This window comes from Lissotriton vulgaris, chromosome 6, assembly GCF_964263255.1.
Source record: "Lissotriton vulgaris chromosome 6, aLisVul1.2, whole genome shotgun sequence".
Taxonomy (NCBI): Eukaryota; Metazoa; Chordata; class Amphibia; order Caudata; family Salamandridae; genus Lissotriton; species Lissotriton vulgaris.
This window is the reverse complement of record NC_141694.1, coordinates 1749342323-1749370309: the sequence shown is the minus strand read 5'-3', so window position 1 is coordinate 1749370309 and position 27987 is coordinate 1749342323. Positions and strand designations below refer to the sequence as shown.

General features: G+C 41.9%; 1 protein-coding gene across 1 annotated transcript; it reads left to right on the top strand.

The window, feature by feature from the left end:
• Positions 1–128: 128 nt before the first annotated feature.
• LOC147709411 (calpain-14-like) lies at positions 129–26254 on the top strand. The gene is made up of 22 exons (XM_086925981.1): positions 129–659; positions 5363–5432; positions 6409–6527; positions 7754–7890; positions 8605–8779; positions 10407–10472; positions 11504–11589; positions 12148–12222; positions 12686–12846; positions 13299–13462; positions 13930–13941; positions 15470–15675; positions 16565–16595; positions 16850–16912; positions 17849–17906; positions 18980–19044; positions 19481–19549; positions 20407–20485; positions 21378–21494; positions 23253–23308; positions 24601–24995; positions 25666–26254. The coding sequence occupies exons 1-21, from the start codon at positions 285–287 to the stop codon at positions 24625–24627; spliced, it is 2211 nt and encodes a 736-aa protein (XP_086782107.1). The 5' UTR covers positions 129–284; the 3' UTR covers positions 24628–24995; positions 25666–26254.
• Positions 26255–27987: the final 1733 nt, after the last annotated feature.

Below are 27987 nucleotides of genomic sequence, written 5' to 3'. Positions count from 1 at the left end.
AGGGTGTGGCGTGTTGCTGTACGACTCATGCCCTGTCACGCCTTCATCTTAGCATGAACCATTACTCGTGCTGGCTTGTATTTGTGCCAGCTGTTGTTGTGTCTGTAGTCATTAAGGCGAAGAGTGTCTGCCCTGCTGCATCAGATAGAGGTTCGCTCTACAATCACAGCGGGTGATTGCTGGTCCTAGCTTCACATAGCTGGTTATTGGTGCTGTGTGAGGAGCTGAAGGACAGAACACTTCTTCAAGCATTAGGAAATACAAATCTCTTTTGCCCTGAGCCCATGTCAAGAGATGCCAGAGGGCATAAACAGCGAATTAACAGTAGAATGCCGCTTACTCTTTTCCAGAGACTTCGAAAAAAGGACTATATTCTGACAGTGCCTGGGCGGGCGGCTCACCTGCCCTCAAAGTCCTACTTCACCATGCCGTTCAGGGGCTTCAGGAGCGCCGACAAGAAGGCCAAGCAGCTGGTGAGGACTGGGACCTTCCGCAAACCGCGAAAGCTGCTCAGTCAAGACTACCGAACCCTACTTGAAGTGTGCGTGCGCACCAAGAAACTCTTTGTGGATGAGACGTTCCCCGCTGAGCTCCGCTCCATTGGATTTGGGGATCTCCTGAAGAAGATGCCGGCGAACATTCAGTGGAAAAGGCCACATGTAAGTCAATGGGGGGGTGATCCAAGTGGGGGGATAGAGTCAATGTGTTGTGCATGTCCCTGGTGTCACAGGTTACAGATCCAGCAGCAAGCCCTGATGTCTCAGTGAATTGTACTCTTTCTCTCTCTTATTGTCATTGAATAGATTCACAACCTTTGTGATGGCTTTGCAATTGAATGTCTTTTCTTGATTTAATAATGGATACAACAAATGGGCCTAGTGTATAGAAAAGCAATCTATCTATCTATCTATCTATCTATCTATCTATCTATCTATCTATCTATCTATCTATCTATCTATCTATCTATCTATCTATCTGTCTGTCTGTCTGTCTGTCTGTCTGTCTGTCTGTCTGTCTGTCTGTCTGTCTGTCTGTCTGTCTGTCTGTCTGTCTGTCTATCTATCTATCTATCTGTCTGTCTGTCTGTCTGTCTGTCTGTCTGTCATCTGTCTATCTATCTATCTATCTATCTATCTATCTATCTGTCTGTCTGTCTGTCTGTCTGTCTGTCTGTCTGTCTGTCTGTCTATCTATCTTTCTATCTATCTATCTATCTATCTGTCTGTCTGTCTGTCTGTCTATCATCTGTCTATCTATCTATCTATCTATCTATCTATCTATCTATCTATCTATCTATCTATCTATCTATCTATCTGTCTGTCTGTCTGTCTGTCTGTCTGTCTGTCTGTCTGTCTGTCTGTCTGTCTATCTTTCTATCTATCTTTCTATCAATCCATCTAAACGGTCTGTCTATCTGTCTAATCTACAGATCCATCCACCCACTCATCCATCCATCCCACACACTAACACACATACCCTCACACAAACTTGCTGTGTCTTTATCTATATAGTCACCGTCCCTAACAATCCATCTGTTACTGTATCTGTGATTTTACTTTAAACGCGCCTTTCCCCAGGTTCTTTAGGCCCCTTAAACCTTGGGTTTTCGATGTGTATGCCTTGATGTTTACTTCCCCGGCTCCACGTGCCCAGCGCCGTCACTGGCTTGCTCACGTTTGTATCTAGATGCCAATTACAGCTGGTATGAGGCGTCGCCACTTCCTGCCGCTGGTTAAGTGATACATTGCATTGTGCTGTTTCATAGCTTTGGGACTCAGAAATATGAGCCTGGCGGGCCGGCATGAAGCTGGCTGTGGAGAAAAAGTCAAGCCGTGTGCCGTTTGAGTGGGGGCGTCAGTGTGATCGGGGCGCACGGGGAGTGTGGTGGTCCTTGAAGAGTGGACACCTGCTCTAGTGGTCACTGGTCTTAGAAGAGAGGCAGGCGCTCTGGCTTCCTGGCTCGGCCCCTGTCAAGGTGTGTGATTCACTGCACTGTGAAGAAAGCGCTGCGTGGTGTTAACGCTTTGGCAATATGGTGTGATGTAAGGGGGAGATACGCTGTCTAAGAAGTACGGCAATGGCACGTGGCGTTGTCAAGGGTGCAGTGTGACATTGTTCAGAAGTAAGGCGCTGACGGCTGTAATATTAGGAGGTGTCATGGTGGTTGAGGAATAACTAGGGTTTGGAGCCTATGGATTAATGATCTAGGGCTAGGCTCTGTAATGTGGCGTGGCTTCGCTGTGTAGGCACTAGGAAGGGGTATGGTCTAGTGTTTAAGGTATGGTGCCCTCGTGTGTTACACAATATCACACAGTCACCCTTCCTTGACAAGCTGATCTCACATGGTCTGGCAAAGCAGTGTCTTGTGGTTGAGGCACTCAGAAAGCGTTCGTTGTTAATCATTTATGAATATCAATCACTACCTACCGTGCGTTGACGTCAGGGGTGTAATGCAGGCGCATGCAGCCCCTGTGGGAGCAGCGGACCCCCAACCCTTTACAATGCTCCCCCATTCAGGCCGAGGCCGGTGATTCTCTGAGAATTTGGAGGCTCAGGACCCCTCATCATATTCTGTAGGGAGGGGGCAGCAGCTTTTGTTATGCCGCCGTTAGACAGCATGCAGTATGTAAATGCAGTCACTGGCTCGCCGTGCTTTTATGAACAAACGCCCTCACGCTCACGTTCGGCGCATCTGAGGCGCACGCTGCTTCCGCCAGCGCACATGAGCTATTGAGACATCCGTGCATTTCACCCTCCGGCCACTAGATGCTGCTGCAGCATCGTATTTTAATGCTATTAATGGAGCCATCGTTGCTGTTTAACTATTTGGCAAGGAAGCGGAGAGGTGTCTAGCTCAACATAATAAATACGAGAACAATTACATTTTGTCAGCAGAGCTTTTATTGAAAAGGCACTAAGCTGTTAATTAAAGCAAATTGGACTCCTCCTACATCATTTACAGGTGACCCATTTTTGAAATGGGATTTTTGAGATTGTTGCTATCAGCCAATTAATTCTTCGGCCTTCACACGGAGCTGCTTGTTTTTCACTACTGCACGGTCTAATAAGTGTTTCTCACCTGGAATAAGGGAGCGCAAATAAACACTGTTAGAGAGAGGGACAATGGTAGTGATTATTTTGAGCAGACCTATGATTGATTGGGTGTGAAGAGTAGCTTCAGGATTCAGGAAAAAGGTCTGCAGTGCACACATGGTGTAATGTGATTGAGCAGTCCGCCATTTTGTCTTAGCCCATCCATTCATCCAGGGGGAGGGGGTTACTACAGTCCTGGGAGCTGCAGCAGAGACCTAGGCCCAGATTCACTATGATTTTGGAAGGGGGGTGCATCATTTTTTTTGTTGAGCAGCCCAGACGCAAATTCATTTTTCACATTTACTAAGCAATTCAATGTCACTTTGTGTGGTTTGGTAAATACAGAGGGGCAGATTTACAAGGCCCTTGCGCCTCTTTTGCGCCGCCGTTGCGTCACTTTTGTGACGCAGCGGCGGCGCAAAAGATGTGCCATGGTGCAGGGTAATAACAACGTGAAGCATCTGGGAGAGTCCTCACGTTGTAAAGCCCTGCGCCATAAGGAGGCGTTCCTACGCAGGAACGCCTCCTGCACAGGAACGCCTCCTACATGTGGCTGAGTGAAATCTCCAAGATTTTACTCCGTCACTTTTAGGCCAATGCTGCGTCAAAACACTGTGCCTGCTTGAAGCAGGCGTAAGGCTTGAGGCAGGATTGAAAGAATAGGCCCCCCAGAGCATTGCTGGAGCTGCGTCGCGCTTGCGACGCAACTCCAGCAATGCGCTGCCTTTACTGCACAGATGCGTGATGCATCTGTGCCGTTTTTGTCCCATGGTGCGCTGCATTGTAAATGTGGCGCACTAGGGGTGGCGGAGCTGCGGCGCACAATTACTGGCGCATCCCTGCTAATTTTCAGGGATGCGCCAGTAATTAAAAATCTGCCCCAGAGTAAAGCAGGGCAGTGCATAGTGCTGCGTTGCGTTACCATGCCCCAGATAGGCATTACATGGGTAATTACATTGTATTTCTTCTCGTTAATTCCTCTTTCAATGTCTGCTGCATTGTACAGCACACATAGATAGAGGAATATGTCTCTAAGGATTATTTTTGTCAGGGAGGTGTCCTTTCATGCAACACATCAATACTGCCTGCAACGTAGGCACCCTTGCACAACTGTGCAAGAGTGCCTCCGTTGGTGCCACGAGGCACACTGTGCACCAGCGCCAGCAGAGAGAAGAAATGCTCCATGTCTTTGAAAATGGAGTATTTCTACTCGCTCCCTTTCATGCAACGCAGCACAGAAGCTCGCATCTTCCGACCTAAACTAACTATACACACGTGGCATTCTGCCATCCTCCCCGCCACATGCTGGGCCTCTCATCTGGCTTATGCTTGCCTGCATTCCATTGAGCCATCTTTGCTTTTTTCCACTTTTAAACCTTTTATGTCTTATGCATATGCTTGCAAGAAGAATACGCAGAAAGAACTATGGCATGCTTATCAAGGTCAGACCTATTGTATTTGCAAATGCTTGTTTGGCTAGCTTCCAGATATGGCTGAAGCCATTTACAATGCAGGCAAGCATACGTTTGCAAGGGACAATAAGTGATAAATGTTCTCCTGTTTAGGCGGCTGGGCATATGTGACCCATTGCCTCACGCTTTATACTGTAGAAGGCGGAAATAAAACATGAATGACACTGGAAAATAGAGAGGGCCTCTGTGTAGGATATATATGCATGCATTTTTATTATGATTTTTTTAAAACATGACGCTGGCGCAAGAGCAAGACCTGTGTCTATGCAGACGTGAAAAGGATACTTGTCAGACATAAATGGTTTTTACTACAATGTGTTATTCTCTACCATGAGTGCAAAGAATGACACTGTAGTAAACTCCATTCAAGGGATGCATAGTGGGGGATGAAGGTGCAGTTTGCCTTGAAAGCTTGTGGCCATTCACAAACTCCTATCCTACCCTTTCCCACTCTGGAAATTGTCAGAGTTTTACTGTGGCCAAGGGGAAGAGGTTTCTCCATTGGAAACATGTTTTTCCTGTGGTGAAGAAAGACACATTATAACATTGTGCATTTGCATATCAGGCTCTGTTTGTACAGGGTGTAGTTGTCCACTCTGCAGTTATGTATGGGGAAATAGCAGTCTTTGAAAAAACACATGGCTGGAAAGACGAAAAATGTCCATGCTTTTAGTCACCCTTCATCTTGAGCATCACACGTTAAAAGCAGAAAGTGAACTATTGAGTGAATCAAAGACATTGTTTATTCCATTCCACCTGCCCCCCACCTGACATCTCTCCCTCTTTCCCTTCCGCAGGAGCTCGAGAAGAACCCGCAGTTCTATGCCACAAACGCGAGCAGGTTCGATCTCCACCAAGGGCTCTCAGGTATGTCAGCTGTGGGAGGGCTGTGATGTGTGTGCAGTTCTGAGAGGCCCGTGAGCTGGCACTTAGCAGAAAGGCAGGGCGGGGACTCCAGCTCACTGCTTGTGAATAAAGAGCTCAGCGGAAATTGCAACACTCAGCAGTTAAGAGCCGCCTGAGCCCGTGACTGCACCGAGAAGCATGCACCAATTAACCCTGCTCTCGTGTTCGGCAGTCACTTGTCTTTGCCATTCACTTTCCCATTTTACAGGAAATAATTGAAAAATAATATCCTGCTTGCATAAGTCTCACAGGGCACGGCTTCAGATTTGTAGTGGCAGCAGACACACAGTCACGAGCCACGTTTCTGCACTTTGTGCCCATTTACCTCAACACTTGTTCCCCCTGTCCCTTCTGCAAATATGTAAAAGCATAGACAGGCCGGCCAGATGCAGAGTGATTGTGTGTGGGGCATGTAATGGACACATGTTCGCTACACAGAAGTCAGTGCATCTAAAGCCAGCGCAGAACCATATGGTGGTGTATGTGTGATCTTGAACAAACACACTTTGCTGTTGTAAAGCCAGATTGTGTGATCCCTGACAGCAGGGCAGGAACTGGAATGTTACATTCTTTCAGCAAAAATGCACGCACCACCGCACTTCTGTAGGTTATCAGCCGCCCTTCCCATCACAAGACCTGCTGCCTGCAGCCTGCCCTGTCCTGGAGGCAGCCACTTCAATGCAGCACCAAAGACTTTATAGCAAAACGACACATAAGGTAACAAGACATAGCAGCACACCATAGCTTGACATAGCAGGGCATTGCAGCATTTCAAAGCATAGTATGCCATGGCATGACAGAGCATAGCACAGCATGCAGTTCAGAGCATAACACCACAGTATAATATAACATAATGAAATATAAAAATACATTAATCTCAAGTCAATCCTGACCATAAATCAATGTTTGAATGCTGTTGTACCATTATCTTTCACAGAAAACTGCTGGTTTTTGGCTGCTCTTGCATCGCTGACGTTTCATAAAGACATCCTGGCCAACGTTGTGCCTCAGAATCAAAGCTTCGACAAAAACTATGCTGGCATCTTCCACTTCCGGGTGAGTGTCTTTGGAGAGTGATGAACAGACATGATGATGGGTAGTCTAGGCTCAGAATGACACTGGTTTCCTGATGTACTAGGGTACCAAAGAGAGCACAAAAAGAATGTTTCTTTCTCTATGCCATGATGATCATTGGCAGAGATGCCCCAGTATGGCTGCCCCCAGACCCTTTTGAAAAGGCCCTTCCATGAATTCTAGGAAAGTGTAGAATAGGCAGGGAAATAATTCAACACTGTTTCCCTAAGAGTTTCAGGCAAGAGAACATCACAACAAGAAGATCGTCTGACATAAAGATCGCGTCCTAAATACTACAAAAATATTGTTTCATTTGAGATAATAATAGAAAATCTACATCCAATGGGACGATATTTTTGTACACAATATTTAGATGTCAGGTGATTTTTCTGACTGTGATATTCTGACATGCCACCTCGATGGCGTCATTTCCTGATTAGTCAGTTGCCAGAAGGGTTGGTAGCACTTGCTGAGCCGGATTAGAACAGTGTTACTCTAACATTTCTCCAGATCCGAACAGACAACAGCCCTGTGTTTCCTGTGGTCCAAGAAGCTCAGCCCACTCTTTGGATGAAACCCAGCAGTTTTGGAACCTGATTCCCTGGCCCTTCTGGCTTCAGTGCCGCAAACTCCATTTTCTTAGAAAGCAGAACCCCCCTCACGCCCCCCCCTCCTCCCCAGTTCAGTATACTTGGCCATGCTGCTATAAGGTAAAATTGAATCCAAGACCAAAATGTTGCACTTGAATTGTAAATCATGGTAATGTACTATATTCACTGCCAAGTCCAGGTGCACTTCGCTATGGCCACTAGGAACACCTCACTCCTGCCTCCTTCGAGCTAGGTTAATTACTTCCACTTTGTGAACCTGACGATGACGTCCAGATACAGGAGGCAGCACAAAAGCATTTTAGGGAGTGGACAGACCTACTTGTCAGACAAGCACCACATTCTGACTGCGTCATCGGGGGTCATGTGATTCAAATCTATTACACTCCGACCTGCAAAACATGAAACCTGAGCCCCTCACCCTACGACTTAATTTGGATCCTATAATATAAAAAATGTATTCTAGTCTGTGATTGGTTGATGCTTAAAGCCAATCAGATACATGACCAGCATACTGCTATGAGCTCTGCTTCAGACTATGCCAGGTGGATACACAGTTCTGACCTGTTTCTCTCTCCATTCTATATTGTCGTTTCCCAGTTCTGGCGTTTTGGAGAGTGGGTGGATGTGGTGGTCGACGACCAGCTGCCAGTCACCGAGGACGGGAGGCTGATCTTCGTTTCTTCCATTCACAAGAACTTGTTTTGGGGAGCGCTCCTCGAGAAAGCCTACGCCAAGTAAGTGCACCCCAGTGTCTACAAATAACAGATTGGTCAGAAGAAATGTATAGGATTTAGACATGAGCAGTCACACAGCAGCGGTGAGAAATATATCTAGAACAGTGGGTATCTCAAAAATAGTTTTGGGCATTTTATGTTTTCGGATTCTGCAATTAAGGAATGTGTCTTCCCAGGAATGAGCAAATGATAGGAAGAGGTAGAAAAAATAAAGAGTGAAGGAAAGATAAGCAAAAAGAGGCAGACCATGATAGTATGAGTGAAAGAGAAATAGCCAGAGAGTGACAGAAAAAGAGAACTGGAGAGAAAAAGAGAAAGCTTCAACTGTAGAGCAACTGAAATGGGAAGGGAGGGAGGGAAAATATGTAAGAGAGAGCGAGAGAAAGACAGAAAGAACAAGAAAGAGAGAGAGGCAGATGGAGAGAGAGAGACATGATGAGAAAGGATCGAGAGATAGGTGGGAGAGCACAAGAGGTGCATAGAGGGAGATGGATAGACAGAGGGAGGCGAGAAATACAGAAAATGTAAGAGAGAGGGCCATAGAAAGAGAAACAGAGATATTGAGGAGGAGAGATGGCTTTAGGGAAAAACCAAATGTTGATGTTCTGCTTCATGGTTCTGTGGGATGCTTTGCGTGTGTACCTGTGTCTTACATGCCTACCCGTGTTCATCACACTTCTATTCACACTCTTTTCTTGCATCTTTCCTCCTCAGGGTCTGCGGCTCCTATGAGGACATGCAGATCGGCCAGGTGTCTGAAGCCCTGGTGGACTTCACGGGTGGCGTCAACCTCTCCATCAAGCTGGAAGACTCCCCGCCCGGCCTGTGGGACATCCTGGTCCGCGCGGCCTACAGCGGCTCGCTCATGGGCTGCCAGACGCTCTCAGGGGTAAGGAACATCTGGTTGGCCTGGCAACCAATGGAAATGAATGATGCATCCACTGTCCTGGTCAGTGCAACTACCACTGAAGCCTCCAAGAGGTCAAAATACAAAGATCCCGTTGGGGTTTCAGAACCAACAAATATGTAAACAATCTCCATCGAAATATATTTAATATTAGGTTCCTGATGCACATGCGCCATGTATAGAATAAAAGCCTGACTGGTTTGCACTAGTCAGAGGGTTGACAAGCCCAGCCTAAGAAGTAATAGATGGTAAAGTGCAGGTCTGTGCAGTATTAAGGGTTTTATAGAGGGCAGGTCTGCTTCGTGTCCTTGAAGCTTGCACCCAGGGGTAGTCTCAGGGAACCTCTTAGTGATGGCACCAAACTGAAATTAAAGGCTAGATAGGCTGCCTGAATTTCATTGGACGGGGAGCACCCCAGAGGCAAAATGTTATTAGGATGTAATTGGACCACTCATAGTTGTACATTTACATTTACCAAAATCAGGGATGTTTGCCCAGGAACCACCTGGGTGAGGCACGTTTTCACCTGTTTTATTAATATCACTGTATTTCAGACACATATTTCCCTCCCAGAAGTAGCAGTGTATACACATATCCCTAAATCTGAAATGCCTGTGATTCCATTTATAAGTTCTTTTTGGCTTGGGGACGCCATCTTGTATCTGCTCTTCGGCTAAAAATTCCTGGCACAGATTTTGTAATGGGCCTCTGTGCCTTTAAGACAATCCTCACGTTTCCTACGAAGATACATTAGATGACGAATGCCGCAGGCATCTGGAACGATTATGCTAGCACGCTGCTCTTTGTTTTCAGCAGGCACACCTATAATTAATGACTGCTCACTGCATGTGCAGTGGGTGGAGCTATTACCTCATCTACAATGGCACAATGACGCGCTAGCGCACTATATACGGGATAACACTAAACCAGCACAAAACTCCCTATAGCAGATTTTAGTGTTGCCCAAAGAAAGCCTTCTATATAATATACAAATATAGCACCGATGCCATAAAGAAGTCAAGATTTGGGGGCGTCAGAGCGTTGCTATGTTTCACCCGAAAGCAGCAATGTGTGCAGGTATATCGAAATTTGTTTAACCTAATGATCAAAACACAAGGAAAAGCTCTGTGTAAACAGGGTATCATTGAAACACACCCACGATCAGCTTTAATAATTTCAAATGCAGGTATAGAATAATTTCAGACTGTAAAGACAGTATCACTTTGAGGGTGTCTGACACAGAATGCAGATGTCTGCCATTGCTGTTCTATCTAAAGTGAATCAAGGGTGTTCAGATGTGTCAAAACTCGGAGTGGGTTAAGGAATATTGCTGATACACACAAAACATCCCTTTGCCTGAGTCCAGCATGCTGCTGTCTGCTGCCCTCTGCTGGTGACGCCTTGCAGCTGCTATCTTACTTCATCTTACGGACCTGTGGACCTTGGGCTAAGTTTATGTATCATCCCCCAAAAGCTGTTGTGGTATCACACATTGTGTAATGTTGAAGAGCGATTTGGCCCCACGTGTAGAGAACAATGCAGATGACTGGCTATGTTTTGTGCATGTGGTGACATGTTTTTCATATGTCCCTTCCCTCTCTCACTCCAGGAAGAAAGGATTCTAGAGAATGGACTGGTGGCGGGCCACGCGTACACTCTCACCGGCATCCGAAAGGTAAGTCCACCGAGACCACCTACCTTGTTTTGTTACACAACTTAAACATCAAACACAGTTGTACCACCTGCTTTAGTAACAACACCAATGACAGGCAGCGGCCCGGCAAAGGTCGACATTCCCTTGATAAAACCTCAAGAATAGGAGAAATCCCCACACATTTTGTAAGTCAGAATAACATCTAAATTACAAAAAAAGATTTTGTACATTTCAGCGTCTGCAATTTTGAGTTTATTTATTGGAGTTATTAAGAAAGATCAAAGGAGGGGTGGGGAAACAGTAATAATTGGGAGAGGTGTGGCGCAGCAGCCAGAGTGTCTGACTCGGGAGCGCAGGGCTCGTGGCTCGATCGCCAGCGGCAGCTCAGCTCAGCATCCTGTGACTCTGGGCAATAGCTCACTTAATCTCCCCAATGGCCCCCAGTGCCTTGAAACCCTTGAGGGGATGATATGTTCACACTCTAGCCTCTTTAGTGCGTTAGACGGCACCCGACCGTCTGACGTCACGGTGGGCGTGTGCAGAAGATGGCTGGGGGCCGTCTGTTTCCGCACGCGTGGAATTCTTCCGCACAGCAGCAGAATTCGCGCCGCAGCGAAGCGATTACAAATAGCAATTATTATTAATATTAAAAGGAGTAGGGGAGCACTGGGGCCTCTCTTCTTCTGAGGACTTACGTTACAGTTTGCTTACCATCATTTAAAGGGGATATTCAGTGTACAGAACAAAACAGTTGTCTTCTCCCGATCCTGCTTCTCTAACAATCCTCAACAAGTGGTATTCTAGAATGTTTCTTTGTTTGATGATGTCAGCTGGGGTTTTGAGATATATTATGACGCCATTCGATGAATTCCCCATTAACAGAAACCAACTACATAGGCTGTTAAATATGTAAGAGCACCCTGGAACAAGAACAGCTGCTTCAAACTCTTGTCATGTATCTAGTTAAATTGTGTTTCATTCGAAAGTTCGTAGATGCTTCCTTTGTTAAAGTATTACCTTTTTAATAAATATATCTGCGTCACATTTTACAGGTGAGCAGCAAAAGCGGGTCAGAACTTCTAGTCCGGCTGCGGAATCCATGGGGCAAGATCGAATGGAAAGGAGACTGGAGTGACTGGTGAGTCTATACATATCCCAGAATACAATGCCAACGCACACTTGTGTATCCATGACACTGACCGGGCAGGCTGAAGACTGCCTCCATGGGCATCACTCCTTATATGGAGACACGTCCTGGGTGTTCATGTAGGGTGGTCAGTACGCCCCGCGCAGCTTTTTAGCATATGTGCCAAAGTGATGGGGAGCATAACCTGGTGTCCCGCCACCCTTACTGTAGAAATCTGAAGAGCAGTCAAAAGATTCTTGTTGAGCGAGAAATAATTCCTCAGGTGGTAAAACCGTGTGAGAGCAGCCGAAAACTGGCATTGGTGTGTGCATGTGTGCATGCATGTGTATAAGGGTACACTCAAGCATGTGTATTCAATATAGATATATATATATATATATATATATATATATGTATATATATATATATATATATATATATATATATATATATATATATATATATATATATATATATAGAGAGAGAGAGAGAGAGAGCGAAAGCTATGAAGCTGACCAATACCTTTCCAGATAACTGCATCGCTTTACAATATTTATGTTTTCCTTCTAGTTCCTCGAAATGGGATCAGCTGAGTTTAAAGGAGAGGGTTCTACTGCGGCGAACCAGAGAAGATGGCGAATTTTGGTGAGTGAATCGTAGCTAACACTATTGTTCAAAACATGGCAGGTGCTGCTTCACATTTACACCCACAGTGTACTTGCGCGGGGTGTGCAGCCGTAACTCCTCCTTTAATACAATACATCCTGTTTTAGTTACAAACAACATTCGTTTTCCTAAATTTCTTACATTCGTCCCTCTCTGCAAAACCACTATTTATGATGTCTCAATATGGCATCCAGAAAGCACCTCAACTCTTCCAAATTGCATTCTGTAGGAGTGCAGTGCAACAGTGGAGTGTAGCAGTGGTACGCTGTAGTTGTGTTTATACGTGATTGATACTCATTTATTTATTGAGCGTAAAGAACATCGAAACAATTACATTTTCCGTAAATTGAGATATAAGCTCCTTTTATCCTGCAGTGACTTCTGCAACTGTAATCAGATGATACAGATCTCTGAAATTGTCCCATTTTGGTGTTCCTCACAGGATGTCACTGGAAGACTTCAAGACTCATTTTGTAGAGTTGGTCATTTGCAAATTGACTCCGGATCTGATGAGCTTAGAGAACGGCAAGAAGTGGACGCTCTCCATGCAGACCGGCAGCTGGGTCTCCGGAGAGTCGGCGGGAGGACGGATGAGCTTCAGAGGTACTTATTGTTACTTGCCTGCTAGCGACAGTGTTGCATGGCTTTGAGTCGACCTACATAAAGGTGACATGTTCGAGCCATTAAAAGAGTCTAGTGAGTCTTATGATTCTTTGTCCATGGTTCACGGGAAGGGCCAGTTTCAATCTTTTGTAAGCCGCAATGCAGGAGTTATATGTGGATTGGGATCCAGACTTCCTAAAAGTCAGAGCAAATGAGACTGTAAGAGTTATGGATACTGGATCTTCATTAATATGACCCATCATTCCTAAGTGGATTTTCAGAACATCCATTATAATATTGAACTCATTTTATGTAAATTAGTCCTTCACTAAATCATTCTCCGCACAAAAAACATAATAACTATTGTCAAACACAAAGTCAACCTTTGAAATAGGGTTAGAACTGCCCAAAGTGTCCTTCTGCGTTATTAAATTATGCTATCTTATTTTCAGAAACATTTTCGAAGAATCCACAATTCCGACTGAAAATTAAGGCAGGCGATTCCTTGGAAAAGTTCAAGAATACCTGCAATGTGCTGGTGTCTCTCCTTCAGAAACAAACCCACAAGCACCGCAACCAGTCTCCTCCGCTGTACATTGGATTCTCTGTGTTCAAGGTGGGTGGAACCTTTAAATATATACATAAAAAATCAGAGCGCATAATCTAAACAGCATAAGGGGTAAAGTGCATGCAACAAGGGTAAAGTGCATTCTTAGATCAGTTGGCTCCTCTAAGTGTGATTGGTTATGGGTACCGGACGTAATGCTGCTTCATAGTTTTTAAAAATATTCCTTAACAGTTACCATGTTCAGCCCTGGATCGCCGTAATACCTGCAGTAGCTAATCTGAATATTTTGATATCCAAATAAATATTGCTTAGTCGAACAATCTAATAACACAACAGCAATATTTGACGATTGAAATTATGAAATATCTTTCTATTTTAAAAAAAAGAAGGTTTTCGTATTTTTTTTTTTAGGGTTCGTAAATGTGGGATAAGATTTATCAGAAACGAAAGTGCTGTTTTTATGTTGTTCTTCAAAGTTCATAGTTTAACACATGTTTTTTCTATTTTTTCTGTAGGTGCCACATGAGGTGAGTGTTTTCATCTGGATGTTTCTTGTGCCCAAGACCTGCAGTATTGTGCCTGGTATTGTGACAAAAAAATGTGTGATTGCAAGTGAAGCTTGTTTGACATTGAGAGTGGCATAACAATCTCATACTTTATTATGACCCATTTGGAGGTTTAAGAGATCATTTATGAAATTAATTCTCTGCCTTTATTATAAATTACGTAATTTAATTATTGCTTACCTCAAAAACCTTGATGGACTAAACAAATCCCAAATTTCCCCTCATTCTTACCACTTTATAAGTCATTACAGAAACCATGTCAAACCTCAGTGAATAAGGTATAATCCTTGATAATATTTTGCACAATAAAAGGCCGATTACTTACTGGTAATCTTCATTACTCTACATAAAGTTCAGGTCTTCCTCATTAGGACCTTTATTCATCGAGGTAATGCCTCACCTCGTTAATTAAAGACAGTGATGAGGAGATTGACAAGGCGTTAATGTCGATTAAATTGGCATGCATTGAAGTGAATAGCAAACCACGCAGAAATAATTCTTATGTCCATTTCAGAGGATTAAAGTGTTCACAAATTTTTTAAAATGTAGGACTTTGAACGGCTGAAGTACCAGAAAAATCCTGAGTGTTGATTTGAATTCATAATGTGTATGAAGAAATCCATATGTTCAAATACTTTCATCACTGAGTTCAGGGTTTCAACCATGGCCAGACATTCAAAAGATGTCTTTTTGTGTAAAAGTCCACCCGTTTCCCATTCAAAGGCCAGCCCCTGATTACCCTCACGGGTGACAAGAAGCGCTCTACAAATCTACTGACTGATTGATACAAAACTAGCTGGTTCTCAGAGCACCTGCAATAATGTGAAAATCAATAAAGTGCATTGCAGCAGTAATTGAATAGCATTGAAATGCGCCACCAATGCTGTATTCACACATGGGATGCTCGTTAGACACTTTTGGGAAATGTGCAGAGCGTGGCCTGAGCCCATTTTCAATTTTACCTCTATCCTATATATTTGTAGTAATTAGTATAGGTCGCAGGTGAGGTGCAAAAATCATAGGCGTCTGTAATGTAACGGATGCGGCTTATCACGCAATGAATTAGTGCGCTTGGGTTACCGGGAGGTCATCTCCAGGACTACCAGTCTTATTGAACACTAACTGTAATTAGAACCGAAGGATATCAATGTGGCTGTGAAAAAGAGCACATCTTCATATTGACTGACACTGCATAATCTATAGCAACATTAGAGAAGGTAGTATTCCTAGAAGCTGCAAGGGAAAGGAGCAATGGCGTCAGAGAACTGATATTTTACTCACAATCGACCTTTCTTCATGTGGAAAAAAGTGTTCATACATATTCAGTAAGCTTTCGTTCACAGTTTCAGTCATGACGCGATTGCCTGTTAGGACTGTATCGAAAGTTGAACATGATAATGTGTGTATCAGGCTGCGAAGAATCGTTGGTTGACTTAAATGTTTATGTTTGTATCTCTTTTTTTTTGTTTCTCTTCTCCCCCACCACCAGTACCAAAATGAGAAATCAAAGCTCCCCAAGAAGTTCTTTGACACACAGTCTCCAGTCAACATGAAGTGTGTCTTCATAAATGAGCGTGAAGTGACCCAGGATTTCCGTCTGACACCGGGTGACTACGTCATTGTTCCATCTACCGCTGACCCGGGCCAGGAGTGCGAGTTCATCTTGCGCGTCTTCTCCCGGAAGCACACGCTCTAGTAAGGCCCCGTTCCTCCTTCCTTGACATTTCAGTCTTTTGTAATACATTGCTTGAGTCACATTTACTGTATCCCATCACCTGTAAGTCTTCCCTCCGAAATGTATATGTTGCTCAAAACCCATTGCAAACTCCTGTTTGTTGTGGTTTCTGTGCACACCTCACATCTCTTCATTATACAAGGAGCTTCATTCAAGCCTGACTATTCAGGCACATAAAGAATCCCTCATTTGCATAGTGGTGTTTCTCATCCAAATGAGGGAAGACCTAATGTAACATGCACATGCCACTTTCCAGAACAAGGGTTGGAGGTTGTATTTCTGTAGAATACCATGTAACAGATGATGATTCTTCTTCTTCTTCTTCTTCTTCTTCTTCTTCTTCTTCTTCTTCTTCTTCTTCTTCTTCTTCTTCTTCTTCTTCTTCTTCTTCTTCTCCTTCTTCTTCTTCTTCGTCTTCTTCTTCTTCTTCTTCTTCTTCTTCTTCTTCTTCTTCTTCTTCCCTCTGCCAAGTGAACATCTCCCTAAATGGCGAATTCTGTTTTGCTGGGGTCACAAGGTTAGGTAGATGGCTAATTGAGAAAAGGAAGGGGCCTTCAGTCCAAACATTTTTAAATTAAGTATTAAGGCATATTTGCTAAGTTGGAAACAAAAATACTATAAGTGATGTAAAAAAACCTCAAACAATGTAGCACATCTGCAATGATTAGAAGAACAAAGTTACAGAGTGTCCTCGTGCATTTCTTTCTCTGTTGAATTTCTGCTTAGAAAGAGAACAAAAGATATCATTAAAATGATGAACTGAATAAACACATATGTGATCTAAACCTTTATTACAAATTGTAAAGGGGTCACCGTGAAGAGTTGTAACGTTTTGTTTATTCTTTTCAGTGCGCATGGGGACCAGATTCTGTGTCAAAAGGTAAGCTTTCCCTCAAACCTCATAAATTGAATGTGTGTCCCAACAAGTTGTGAATGTCAATGAGGAGAACAAAATGCTGTAGAATTAGATCGAATTAAAGCAATTGTATCTATTAGCTAATTCTACAATCAATAACCTGTATTGCCAATCTGTGCTTTGTTGCTTTAAAAACTGGAGCACATTAGATTTGCATTTAATGATCACATGAGTTGTTCCCACCCATGATCTAATGTCTATCTTTTCTTTCCATGAAGGAAATTTTTGACAAACAGGATGAGAAGATTTGGGAACATTACATTGTAGATTTCTTCCAGAATGTAAGTGACTAAAACATGATTCTCCCTCTAAATGCCTTTTGTTTTTTGTGATAATACTACACCGTTAATAGAATGATACAATACTGAACAACTCCTATATAGGATAGAAGACTCAAATTTACTACAGTGCTTTTTCTAGAGTAACACTAATCCTCAATGCTGCCACATTATAATCCTCATACAAATAGACACTGAGCTGGGGCAATGAGATTTGCCTGCATATTGTCTGTGTAATACACTTTATGTTTTTTGGTCCAATAATCATTTTCTACCTTCTGAAAACTTTGAGACCATTCTAGTGTAGAGCCTGCTGTAGCGGGCTCTACCGGCCATTTAATGGCCCCCTCCAGCATTAAAGGCCCGAGCCGAAGGACAGAGCCTTTAACAGGGGAGCGGGCCTTTAATGGCCGGTAGAGACCACAATGGGGGCTCTAAGACTATTAGAACATTCCTCTCCTAGATGACAGAAGGTTCTAATTTGTAAAACGAAGATCTCACAGAGCCCGAGGGAGTTGAAATCCCCTCGGGCTCCATGAGGCCTTTGTTAAACTTTGGAATGCTGATGCTCCGGGATTCTACTGTCAGAAGAAGCCCGGAGCACTCTATTGTTTTCAATGGAGCACTCAATTTTCCATTGTTCAAATTATTGTTCAATTATGTGAAAAGGAGAGGGACAGCAGAGTCCTCATTTAGATTAAGCCATCACTAATTTTTACTCCATCTTTGTGTCCGACTATAAATACAAAATCAAGGACACATGTAAAACTAAGAACTGTCCTGCATATAAACAACTTGAAATTTCATTTTCTAAAATTTTACTAAAGCTAAATGTATGTCTTAGGAGTTTGTTTTAGGGTGGCAATAGAAGTAGCAAATACAAACTAGAATGTTTCATTACAATTTTTTAAAAGATAGTATTTTCCCCCCTTCATTTAGCATCCAGAAATCAACATTGGACAACTACAGACACTCCTGAACAAAAAGAACTGGTCAAGTGAGTATCCTAAGAGCAAGTTTTTTGTACTGTTTATATGCACCATTATAAGCCATTCATTACTCCCTTGCATGGATGTCTGTGCTTTGTAACTAGGGTATCACAATAAAGATACAAATATCTTACACTCCAGATACCTTTATTGCACAAAGGCCATAGTATAATACTTGCAGAAACAAGAGGTAACAGTGTATTACTCCTAAAAAGATGTAATGCAGAATGCATTAAAGGTTATACTTAAAATGCAACATAAAACAATACATTTGAATTTTCCAAGCCTCATATTTGCATCTGGGACTTAAAGGTGGAATTATTATTCAATTGATGAACAGTGTATAATCATACACAGACTGTATAGTGAATGTAGTGTTGGTGCAGAAATAAAAGAATGTCAGACCATCTGCTCTAAATAGGGCAATCAGATGAATGTTTTAACACCAATAGCCCTTAATCTGTCAGGCTGTCAATGTAGGTTTTTGACGGCTGAGCCTGTGGAGGCAGCACCATCGAAAACCTTATGGTCTGCCCGACCGGGTGGAATGAGGGTTTGACGGACAGGCTAGTCTTCAATATTTGTGGCAAAGCACCCTATCTGCCAAACTCTAAATTGGACATTATGATTTCAATTATTATTTCAATATAGACAACGTTACTTGGTTGTTCAAATTGTAATATTTAATGGAAGGTTTGCACTTCGAGGTTATATTTATTTCTAATAAAATGTATTTAATAAAAAATAGACAAATAAAAGGAGGCACAGTGCCCTGAGTGAGCCACAAGAAGTATGATACTTTTATCAGCAAATGGAATACATCTTAGAAATTATTATGATAGTGACACAATAGCCAGGTTTCCTAGGTTTTTTATCTTAATGATGGCCTGCTTGTCTTGCTTACTGTGCTCTGAACTGAAAGTATAATTTTTAATACAGAGTGTTAGAGCAAAGGTGCACACAGAAATTCAAACTGCATATTATTATTTAATGTTTATGTTAAGAAAGGCAATTAGTTAGATGTAAGGAGAAATATGGAACCATAGCATTTAATAATCTTTAATCTTTTTTGTTCCCCCAGATTCAAGACAGACCCCAGTGAAATTTAGCCTGGATGGTTGCAAAGTAATCATGGCACAACTGGATGTATCCTTTCATTATATGTGGAATACATTTCTGAAATGATCTGAATAAGTATATTGCCAAAATATCGTGGCCTAAATATCATCTCACAAAATTATTATGTCCTAAATATTGTTTACAAAATTATTGCCCCTTTAGAGTTAATACATAGAAAATCTATATTTAATGGATCAATATTTTTGCAAAAGATATTTAAGCCATGATATTTATAATAGATAATGCATTTGTTATCAATATTCCGACAATCAACCATTTGAGTATTTACATATTTAAACGATTTTCAGCAATTAGCAATACATAAAGCAAATTTATGTTGAAAAACTACTTCTATACCAAGAAGCAAAATTCATTCTCACTTTATATTTAGCAAATTCTGCCGATAAAGTATTTAGCTGTATCAGTGTTGTTGCTGCAGTATCTTTCTTAACTAATTGCTTAGCTTGATACGTCTGGCACCTTAAGTTTGCAAGAATTCCGGAGTCTGTGGAAGCGGTTGATTACCTATCAGGTATGTAGGTTTCATTTTATGGATAGTTGATTAAGGATGGGGAGTCTAGTGTGGTCTGTTTAAACCACACTGACATTATTACCAGAACAACAGCCACTAATTTGGGCAGTAGGGATGTAATACCACCCCTATGTAAATACTCCTCACAAATAATCAATGTCACCTGGTACTCATGTTGTCAAGTCAATTGATTACCTGAGAGGAACATGATTGCATTGATCCCATCTGGGCAACTGGAAAAATTGGATTGAAAATAAGGGTGGTGAGGAGAAGCCCACTAACTCAAGCAGAAATATGTGTATTTCTCTCAAAAATGGCATTGTGACTAGTGAAATGGCTGCAATCACATATCCTTCTACAATGCATCATTATATGTTCAAATTTAGTTTGTGAGTTTCTAAAAATCTTAATAATTCAAAGGCTGTATTGCAAATCTAAAAAGTCAGAACCAAATGTCATTTTCAGCCTTGTTTTTGATTCTGTCACAAATAGCACTTGGACTGTGATGCTGAACATGTGATTTATTCTTGGTATAACCTACCCATTCTGACTCTTGAATTTTGTTAATGAGAACAACCACTGGCTATTTCACATTCTGACATGCAGGAGAGGGAGCAGGGAGATAAAACCGCTACATGTGGGCATGGGTTTTTCCGAGGTGCTGTTACTGGGTGCAAAAAACACAACTCTCAGACTGAGGCTGAACACTGTATCCAAGTCACAAACAGTACCACCACCTAGTATTCCAATTTTAAGACTCAAATAAAACAGGTCCTATTGAATTAGTGCCTGATATGTGGCCATGCAAGATACACTGTATGTGAAGCACTAACCTTTAAATGTCTTTCTAATTACAGGAAATGTTTCAGAAAAGAGACGTCAACAAATCTGGACACATTAACTTGAAAGACCTGCAGGCTATTGCTGAGACAAAAGGTAGTTACCAATTTTATATTTCCTGATTTTTAATATTGAGTAAAACAAAAATGTTGCAAATATATTCTAATGGCAATATAAATACTTCAAAAAAACTTGGCTGCTCGACCAGGTCTCGATTGAACTCTGAATAGATTATTCCATATAATGGCCCTGTTGCAGCTTGAATACAGTACCCCCTCATTGTGTATAGGATATGGCTTGCTGAATAACTATGTGAAAAGATGGTGAGATGGGTCTAGTAAAAGATCTGGGCCACCTTGTATCCTGCTGCAAATTCTAAAAATCTGTGAGAGCAGAGACAGAGAAACAGGGGCAAATAGTTAATTATAATTTTCAGCCATAGGATTGACATGTGTCTTCTTTTTAAATGCTCTGTAAATAGGTCTAAAGGGCACCCATCAGCACTGGTAAAAGTGTTGGAAAATAGAACTATCAAATTGCAGAGAAAATGAGGATAAAGTTAAAAATGGTGCAAGTATGGGGTACCAACTCCTTTTCTTTAGTTGAGCTTGTTTACTGTTCAGAAAACCATGCGGGGTCAAAACATATAACTCATTCTGGAGTTCTCAGAATCATGAAAACTGTTGTACTTGCAAAGGTGCTTTATAGATTGTTTCTTCAGTCTGTCAGCGTTATTCTTTTTGGGTGGGCTTAAAATCAGCGAGCAGAGCTGTTAGGTATATGCTCAAATCATGGTACTCCTGACTCAGCCTTTCATTCTTTCAAGGTTGCTAAAATCAGTACTGTTAAGTTAGGTGGTAATGGCAGCTGTGTTAAAGCACTAAGACAAGCATCATGTTATGCTTTACACTAAATGGAAAGTTATTATTATTATTATGTATTTCCTAGTGCACTATCAATAAATTCATCTTTTCTGTTTTGTCACAAGGAATAAAACTTAGCAATCGGTTCTCTAATTTGATGGCCACAAGATACGGCGATTCCTCTCTAAAACTGACCTTTGAGAATTTTGTCTGTTTCATGCTGCGGCTGGAGATCAATGGAGGTAAGGAAAAAACTTTACTTTTGCAAAATATCTAACTATCAAAATAAAGACTAGGCTTTGTAGATCAGTAGCACATATATAACAATAGGCTTGTATTTAACGCCATGGATTAACACACCTACATACCTGTTATCAATATCTAAAACAAACTCCTGCCCCACTGGCAAACTTGACCGGTGGATTCTTCAATGGTATATGAGTTAAGATATTGAACCAAATTAAAAAATATATATTTTCTTGGATTTTATTTAGAAAAAAAAATACAGATGCCTGTTTTGCAAATTGTGTAAGGGATAAAAAATGCCTATTTTTAATTTGAAGTGAAGTTGTATGCCGCAATGCTGCCTTTGATCTAGGGAAAAATATAATAGCTCATTTTCATGAAAAAAGCTCAGCTTTTTCACTAGTTATTGGATTGTGATTGTTTGCATTCACGATTCACATTAGATCTCCAAATATTATCACAACTCATCTACCAAACGTGTCTGGATTGCAGATGGTTGGAGTGAAGTGGACACTTCACTCCAACCAGAGATAATCTTAGGGTATAATATTAATAATTATTGCTCCATTCTAGGCAGATAGGATTGCTAAAGCACTCTCTAAGATCTCAAGCACTTTTCAGGAATACATTGACCTCTGTCCCTTATGCTTAGCATTCGTCTTCTACGAGTAAACTAAGCTTTCTGCTTCACTTTGTTGGCGTATTGGGGTCCGTACTTTGAATCCATCCCATGCTCACTTTTTAAGGGGTGTTGCCATAAAAGAGGTTCTTTGGAAGTAGGGGTTGAACTTAATTTTGATGCATGTAGAGAAGTTTGGTAAAGGAACCCACACTATAGATTCTCTACGGATCTCTATGCTGGGCCCTATACACAAAGATTGGTGTATGAGTAGGTGAGAGGTAACTATAGCAATACTCCTGGAGTATTTCTCCCTTACACATAGAATTCATGAGTACTACACAACAAAGGCACAGTTAAATGTATGTTCCAATTTCTTCTGTGGCCTCCCTATTCTCATTCTTCCTTTTGAAATTTACCACTTTAAAAGAAAGAGTCCATGGGTCCAAGATGAAGTGACCGCAGATAACGTGCGCTGAATGCCAATGCCCATTGCACCCTCCCTATAAAAAGAAAACCAAACAACTTACCAGTAGATTTAATGTTCTTTTTCTAGGGGGGAGGTGCATGCGGTCATCTTCACAGAGGCAGTACCGGGGTATATATCTTGCATCAATCCCACGAACTCCTGCCCGGCACCCTCTCTTCCCCGCCAGAGTAGAATGGGTGGGAGATGAAGTCCAACAGAGGCTGGAGCGACAGGCCTGGAGGAGGCATTCCTGCCTTGTAATGAGGCAAGTAAACCTTTTTAAGACTCATCAGCAGCAGCAGATTTCAAAGATTGGAGTGCTCCATTTTGAATCTGATTGGCAGTTGAGCCGCAAACATTCCATTGCATGGGATGTCATGGTCACTGTTGCATGGGATGCCAGGGTCACTGTATCACCGAGTGATGGATTGGTTTCTGGGACTGGAGTCAAGGGGGAGGGCCTGACACCCTATCTGACACTCTATCTTTTCTAAGGTGGAATTCCCCCCATTTCTCAAATGTGAACCACAAAAGTGAACATAGAGAGAACTTGCTGTTTGGCAGTGCGGATATGATTGACACGCATTCACTGTTTGGATAATAACCTTTCTGCATGGGCTCTGCTTTCTAAACCCACTAACGCTTCACTGTTTTCAATCTTTGCAGAAGTGTTTCACAACTTAAGTAGAGATGGAAAAGGGATTTACCTTCAAGAGTCTGAGGTAAGCTACATTTCTTTATTGCTGTATAAATAACTGCTGACATAAAGCCATCCACCAGCACTGGGGTCCAGGGGGAATATGCAGCAATATGTAGAGCTCTTGGAAAACATATTTCTAGCCTTGCTTGGAGACGGCAATTCAGCATATGTCCCCTGACAATAACAGCACAGATTCACAGCATCTACCGATAGCAAATTAAAGGCTGGACTGGGGAGCAATTCCTTTAGATATAAAGTGCTGATTTTGAAAATATTATGGAAATGAATTTGAAAAAAATACTTCTGCGTTACAAAGTAATGGTGTCTGTCTATCTATCTATCTATCTATCTATCTATCTATCTATCTATCTATCTATCTATCTATCTATCTATCTATCTATCTATCTATCTATCTATCTATCTATCTATCTGTCTGTCTGTCTGTCTGTCTGTCTGTCTGTCTGTCTGTCTGTCTGTCTGTCTGTCTGTCTGTCTGTCTATCTATCTATCGATCTGTTTATCAGTCTGTCTGTCGGACTGTCTCTGTCCTCCATCGATTGGTCCCATCCTCTTCACACTCTTGCCTTCTTTCATCCCACCCACTCTCAATTTCGTTCCCCACTTTTTAATTTCTCTCCAATTTGACTTTATTTCTTCCGTTTCTGCCTGTTCTCCTTTCTTCTCACCCCTTGCTTTATTCATACTGTGCCACCTTCCTTTTATTCTTCCTTCTTCCCAGCCTGTCTCCCTTCCTTCTCTCTTTACGTCTTGCCTCTTTTCATTTCTTCCTCCTGCCTCTCATCATTCTTACCCTCCCCTCTTTCCCTTTTACCCATATCATATCATAGCACTTTTACACATTCTATGCCTTCACCATGCATGCATTTACGTTGTAAAGGCATGCGTGGTAAAGTCATATGCAGAGTGAAAGTTTGCGGGGTAATGGTAATGCGGAGCAATTGCATTTGCGTTGTGAAAAATGCGGATTGATGGTATGCGGAATAACGTCATATATTCACCTTCCTTCTCATCATCCCTTCCATCCTCCTTCCCTTCTTATTTGTCTATATTTCTTCCTGCCATGCACATGTGTCTCGCTCATTCATTCTGATACAAATGGTCTACGCTGACACCATTTCGTGGGAGAACGCACAGTACAGCACTTGCCTAAATGTCTTGTATTTGTTTCGCTTGCTATTAACTTTTTGCTTTCCCAAGCATCCACCACCATAGAATTGCACACAATATTTCTATCTATGATCAGCTTCTTCTTTCATGTGTCCCAACCAACCAGTGTGATCTTCTTCTTTGCAGTGGATGATGCTCACGCTCTACTCCTAAAGGATGATCATGGACGACTCTTGCAGAATTCGGATGACCGTAGGCAATCTTTGGATATTTACCTCACACGGAATATTGGGCGGTGAATGATTGGACACAAGGCAGTGATGCAGCCCTGCCATGCAGGCCCTAATATTCCGCACTTAGCTGTTTTTACAGCAATTCTACACTCTCGACTGAAGAAGAAAGTGGCTTTATTTATTTGAGGCGTATTTCGTAATTTATATTGCGTGTCCTAAGGCATTTCATGAGCATGTACGTTGCACAAAGACTTCTGCGAATTAATCTGACAATCTGGAGAATTAAAGATATGGAGATAGAATTTTCAAGTGGAACGCCTTCACAAACCGCTGCAACCAATGGCACAGGTAACAGTCACTACAAGCTGCTGAAGTGCATACTTTTTAAACGTAAAGTGCCAAGAATCTGAATAGCTTTTTTTGCTCAATTGACCTAGTGAAACTGTTGTTTATAACCTTGCCAGTGTAACATATTGAGTCCTTTGGCCAATACTCCATCGATTCTTCTGGCCGGCCCTAATTTCACCATTGATGCTCCCCATGCAACTTTTTAGCACCAGATGGCAATTAATTAAATAGTTGATGTCAAATGATCTGTTCCCTCATTGATTTTGGGTCATTCCAATATAAGCAATCAATCCAGTCTAATGGTACTAGACTTTCTACTAGGCCAGAGATCCTCAAGAGATGTGTGGAGGAACACTCTTCAGGTCCTGCACTCCTATTAGGGAGCCTGATTTCTGCTCTAAGAATGCAGTTTAGCATGTAGTACTGGACAAATCATGGCAAATATTTGTGCTCTAAAGTCTCACTTATTGCAAGCACCTTTTAATAGCTGGGTGCCAAACCTCTGAAATTGATTTTGCAGAAACATTTCTAAAAGACTGTACAATATCAAAATGTAGAGATATGTTTACTTGGCCTGCTGGTTTTACTTTAGATAAATCCAGAAAATATTTAATTACTGAAGTAACCTACATAATTTCACAGAGTTAATGTTGCCATTTCTTTTTCAAAGGGCTACATTTGCCGGTTCTACTCCCAGGAAGGATATCAAAGACTTACGCAGTCTTCTGCAGCTTTTTCTGGACAGCAGATCTGACCTTGTAAGGAGTTCAATAAAACCATGCTGGTATCTAAGATAGTGAATTGGAGGTTAAAGGACTGATCGGAGAGATGATTGGACACACCACGTCTCAGTACCAGCTAGAAGCAGCGATCGCCACTTGTTCGCAGCTCCATCACACACCAAGATTGTCACCGAAAACCAACTGTGTTTACATTCTCCTATATTTGTTATGTTTAATATAATTTAATTGAAGGAATTCTCCTGTGATATGAAAGCACTGTGATATGATAGTGTGTACCTGATGCTTGCTAAATGCTGTTTACCTCAAACAGAGTACCACTGATAATTGTAAGGATTGTATGATGTACTAGTGGCAATGTCCCATTGTGCCTAGAGAAGTTTTGTGTTAATGGGATTGTTCTTTGCTGCAGTGTCACAAGTTGTTGCGATGAAGTTCTACAAACTAGTGACACATGCACAATATATAGCGGTTCTAAGTGTTACTATTACCCAGTGCCTATTTTGTATCGCTCACAAATGTCCCTTTGTCTGACCACACAAACTGTAGGGACAAATGTATAAGGATCCTGCTTAGATAAAAGTGTACACAACTAGAACGAACATTTTTGCAAATTTGAATTGTTAAGTGTCGCTAAAAATCTCTGAATTAGAGATTGTCCGCCTCGAACATTTTGCATCGCGCACTATATATCCGCTAATGGGAAATACACACAATGCAGTATTGTATATTTTAGGTTTTTGTCGAATGCCCTGGAACTAATATATTAGGTATTAGGGGTCTAAGTATTCTGTTGCTGCTGGTTGGTAACTTGTTAATTCTGTAGTCTATTTTGGTTATTGTTTAGTGGTTATGCAACTGCAGAGCCATTAAGGCTGATCATATATAACATAGTAGAATATTATGAAAGTAGATATTTATTTTTATTCCATAAAAATGTGATATTTGTTTTACGCTGCATGTAATACAGCAGCCTTAGAGCTTATTGAATGTCAAAAAGAGCCAAATATTTCCCTGTTTTGTATTGTAATAAAATATGTTTTCTATATCTGTTGACTCGTGCACCTCCATTCTTTCAAACCTGTGAAATGCCATTAGATTCCCAACTTTAAAATGGTTTTATGTGTTTGGAACAGCATGAACTGTATATGAATCCCATTCGAGAGTGTTTTTTTAAAAGAATGCTGATTTGGAAATAAAATCTTTCAAATCGAAGGTCATAAAAGATTATAGCACTGTAACCACTAGAGCACATTTATCACATTAGCATCACACTATTATGATTGTTATTGTTTGTGTCCCTGTGAAGCTCTTGGCTGTCGTTGGTGGGAAGTCTGCACTATTTTCTTAATATCTGACCAGCGTCAGATTGGTAAGTCGGGCACTCGGGCAATGACCGAGGAGCTGGTATCCTAGTTGGAGCTATGGGACTTTTTTGGGCAGCCTGGGGGCTGTCTGTGCTGTTTGGATGCCGCCAGCGGCCCAGTGGGTGCCTGAGTGGCCTTTCTAGTGGCTGATGGGCGGAGGTGTCACCCCTTTCTGTCGCTGGGCTGACCCATTAATGTATGCAGGCTGAGTGGGGGCTTGAGCAGACGTGGTTTCACTTACATTCATGTGTGGTTCAGTAGTGGGAACACATTTCTTTTTATCTAAGTGAAATTAAGAAAACATCCGCAAATGTGGGCCACGTTTTGTTAGCGTGCCCAGGCCTATTTTTGATCTCAATCCAACCCTGTATCTGGCTATTTTAGGGATATGGCAGAACTGTGAGAAATTGAGTTGTTGGTTGAGGGGCGGGGAAACCCTTCTCAAGCCACAGCCACAATCCTTGTCTTGGTGAAACATAAAAAGTCACTAAATTATCATGTGCCTAACACTCTGGTAGCTTGGCACAAAAGCAGTGAGGCTTAACTTAGAGGCAATGTATAAAGTATTTATGCAGCACTTAAACAGTAATAAGTTAAAACACAAAAAACTCACTCGAATTTAAAAAAAATAGAGTACACTGTAAAAAAATTATTTGACACCAAAATGACAAAAATCAAATCAGTAGAATTGGAGATATGCAAATTAACCCCTTCGCTGTGGCCGCGATTTTACCTCTGTGCGGTAAACAAAAGAACAGGGCGGGGCCGTGACGAACCCCAGCCGTCATCCGCACACGCCCACCGCGGGGCGTGACGGCTGGGGTTCGTCACCAGCATGGGAGGGGTTAAAAGATTTAAGGTAAGCATAGTGCCCAAAAGAACAAA

Excerpts from the sequence above, each read along its gene's own strand:
- LOC147709411 (XM_086925981.1), top strand. The coding sequence starts at position 285 with ATGTCAAGAGATGCCAGAGGGCATAAACAGCGAATTAACAGTAGAATG. Across the intron at positions 10,473-11,503 it reads CTCTCACCGGCATCCGAAAG|GTGAGCAGCAAAAGCGGGTC; the intron begins GTAAGTCCACCG and ends CACATTTTACAG. Across the intron at positions 16,596-16,849 it reads ACCAGATTCTGTGTCAAAAG|GAAATTTTTGACAAACAGGA; the intron begins GTAAGCTTTCCC and ends CTTTCCATGAAG.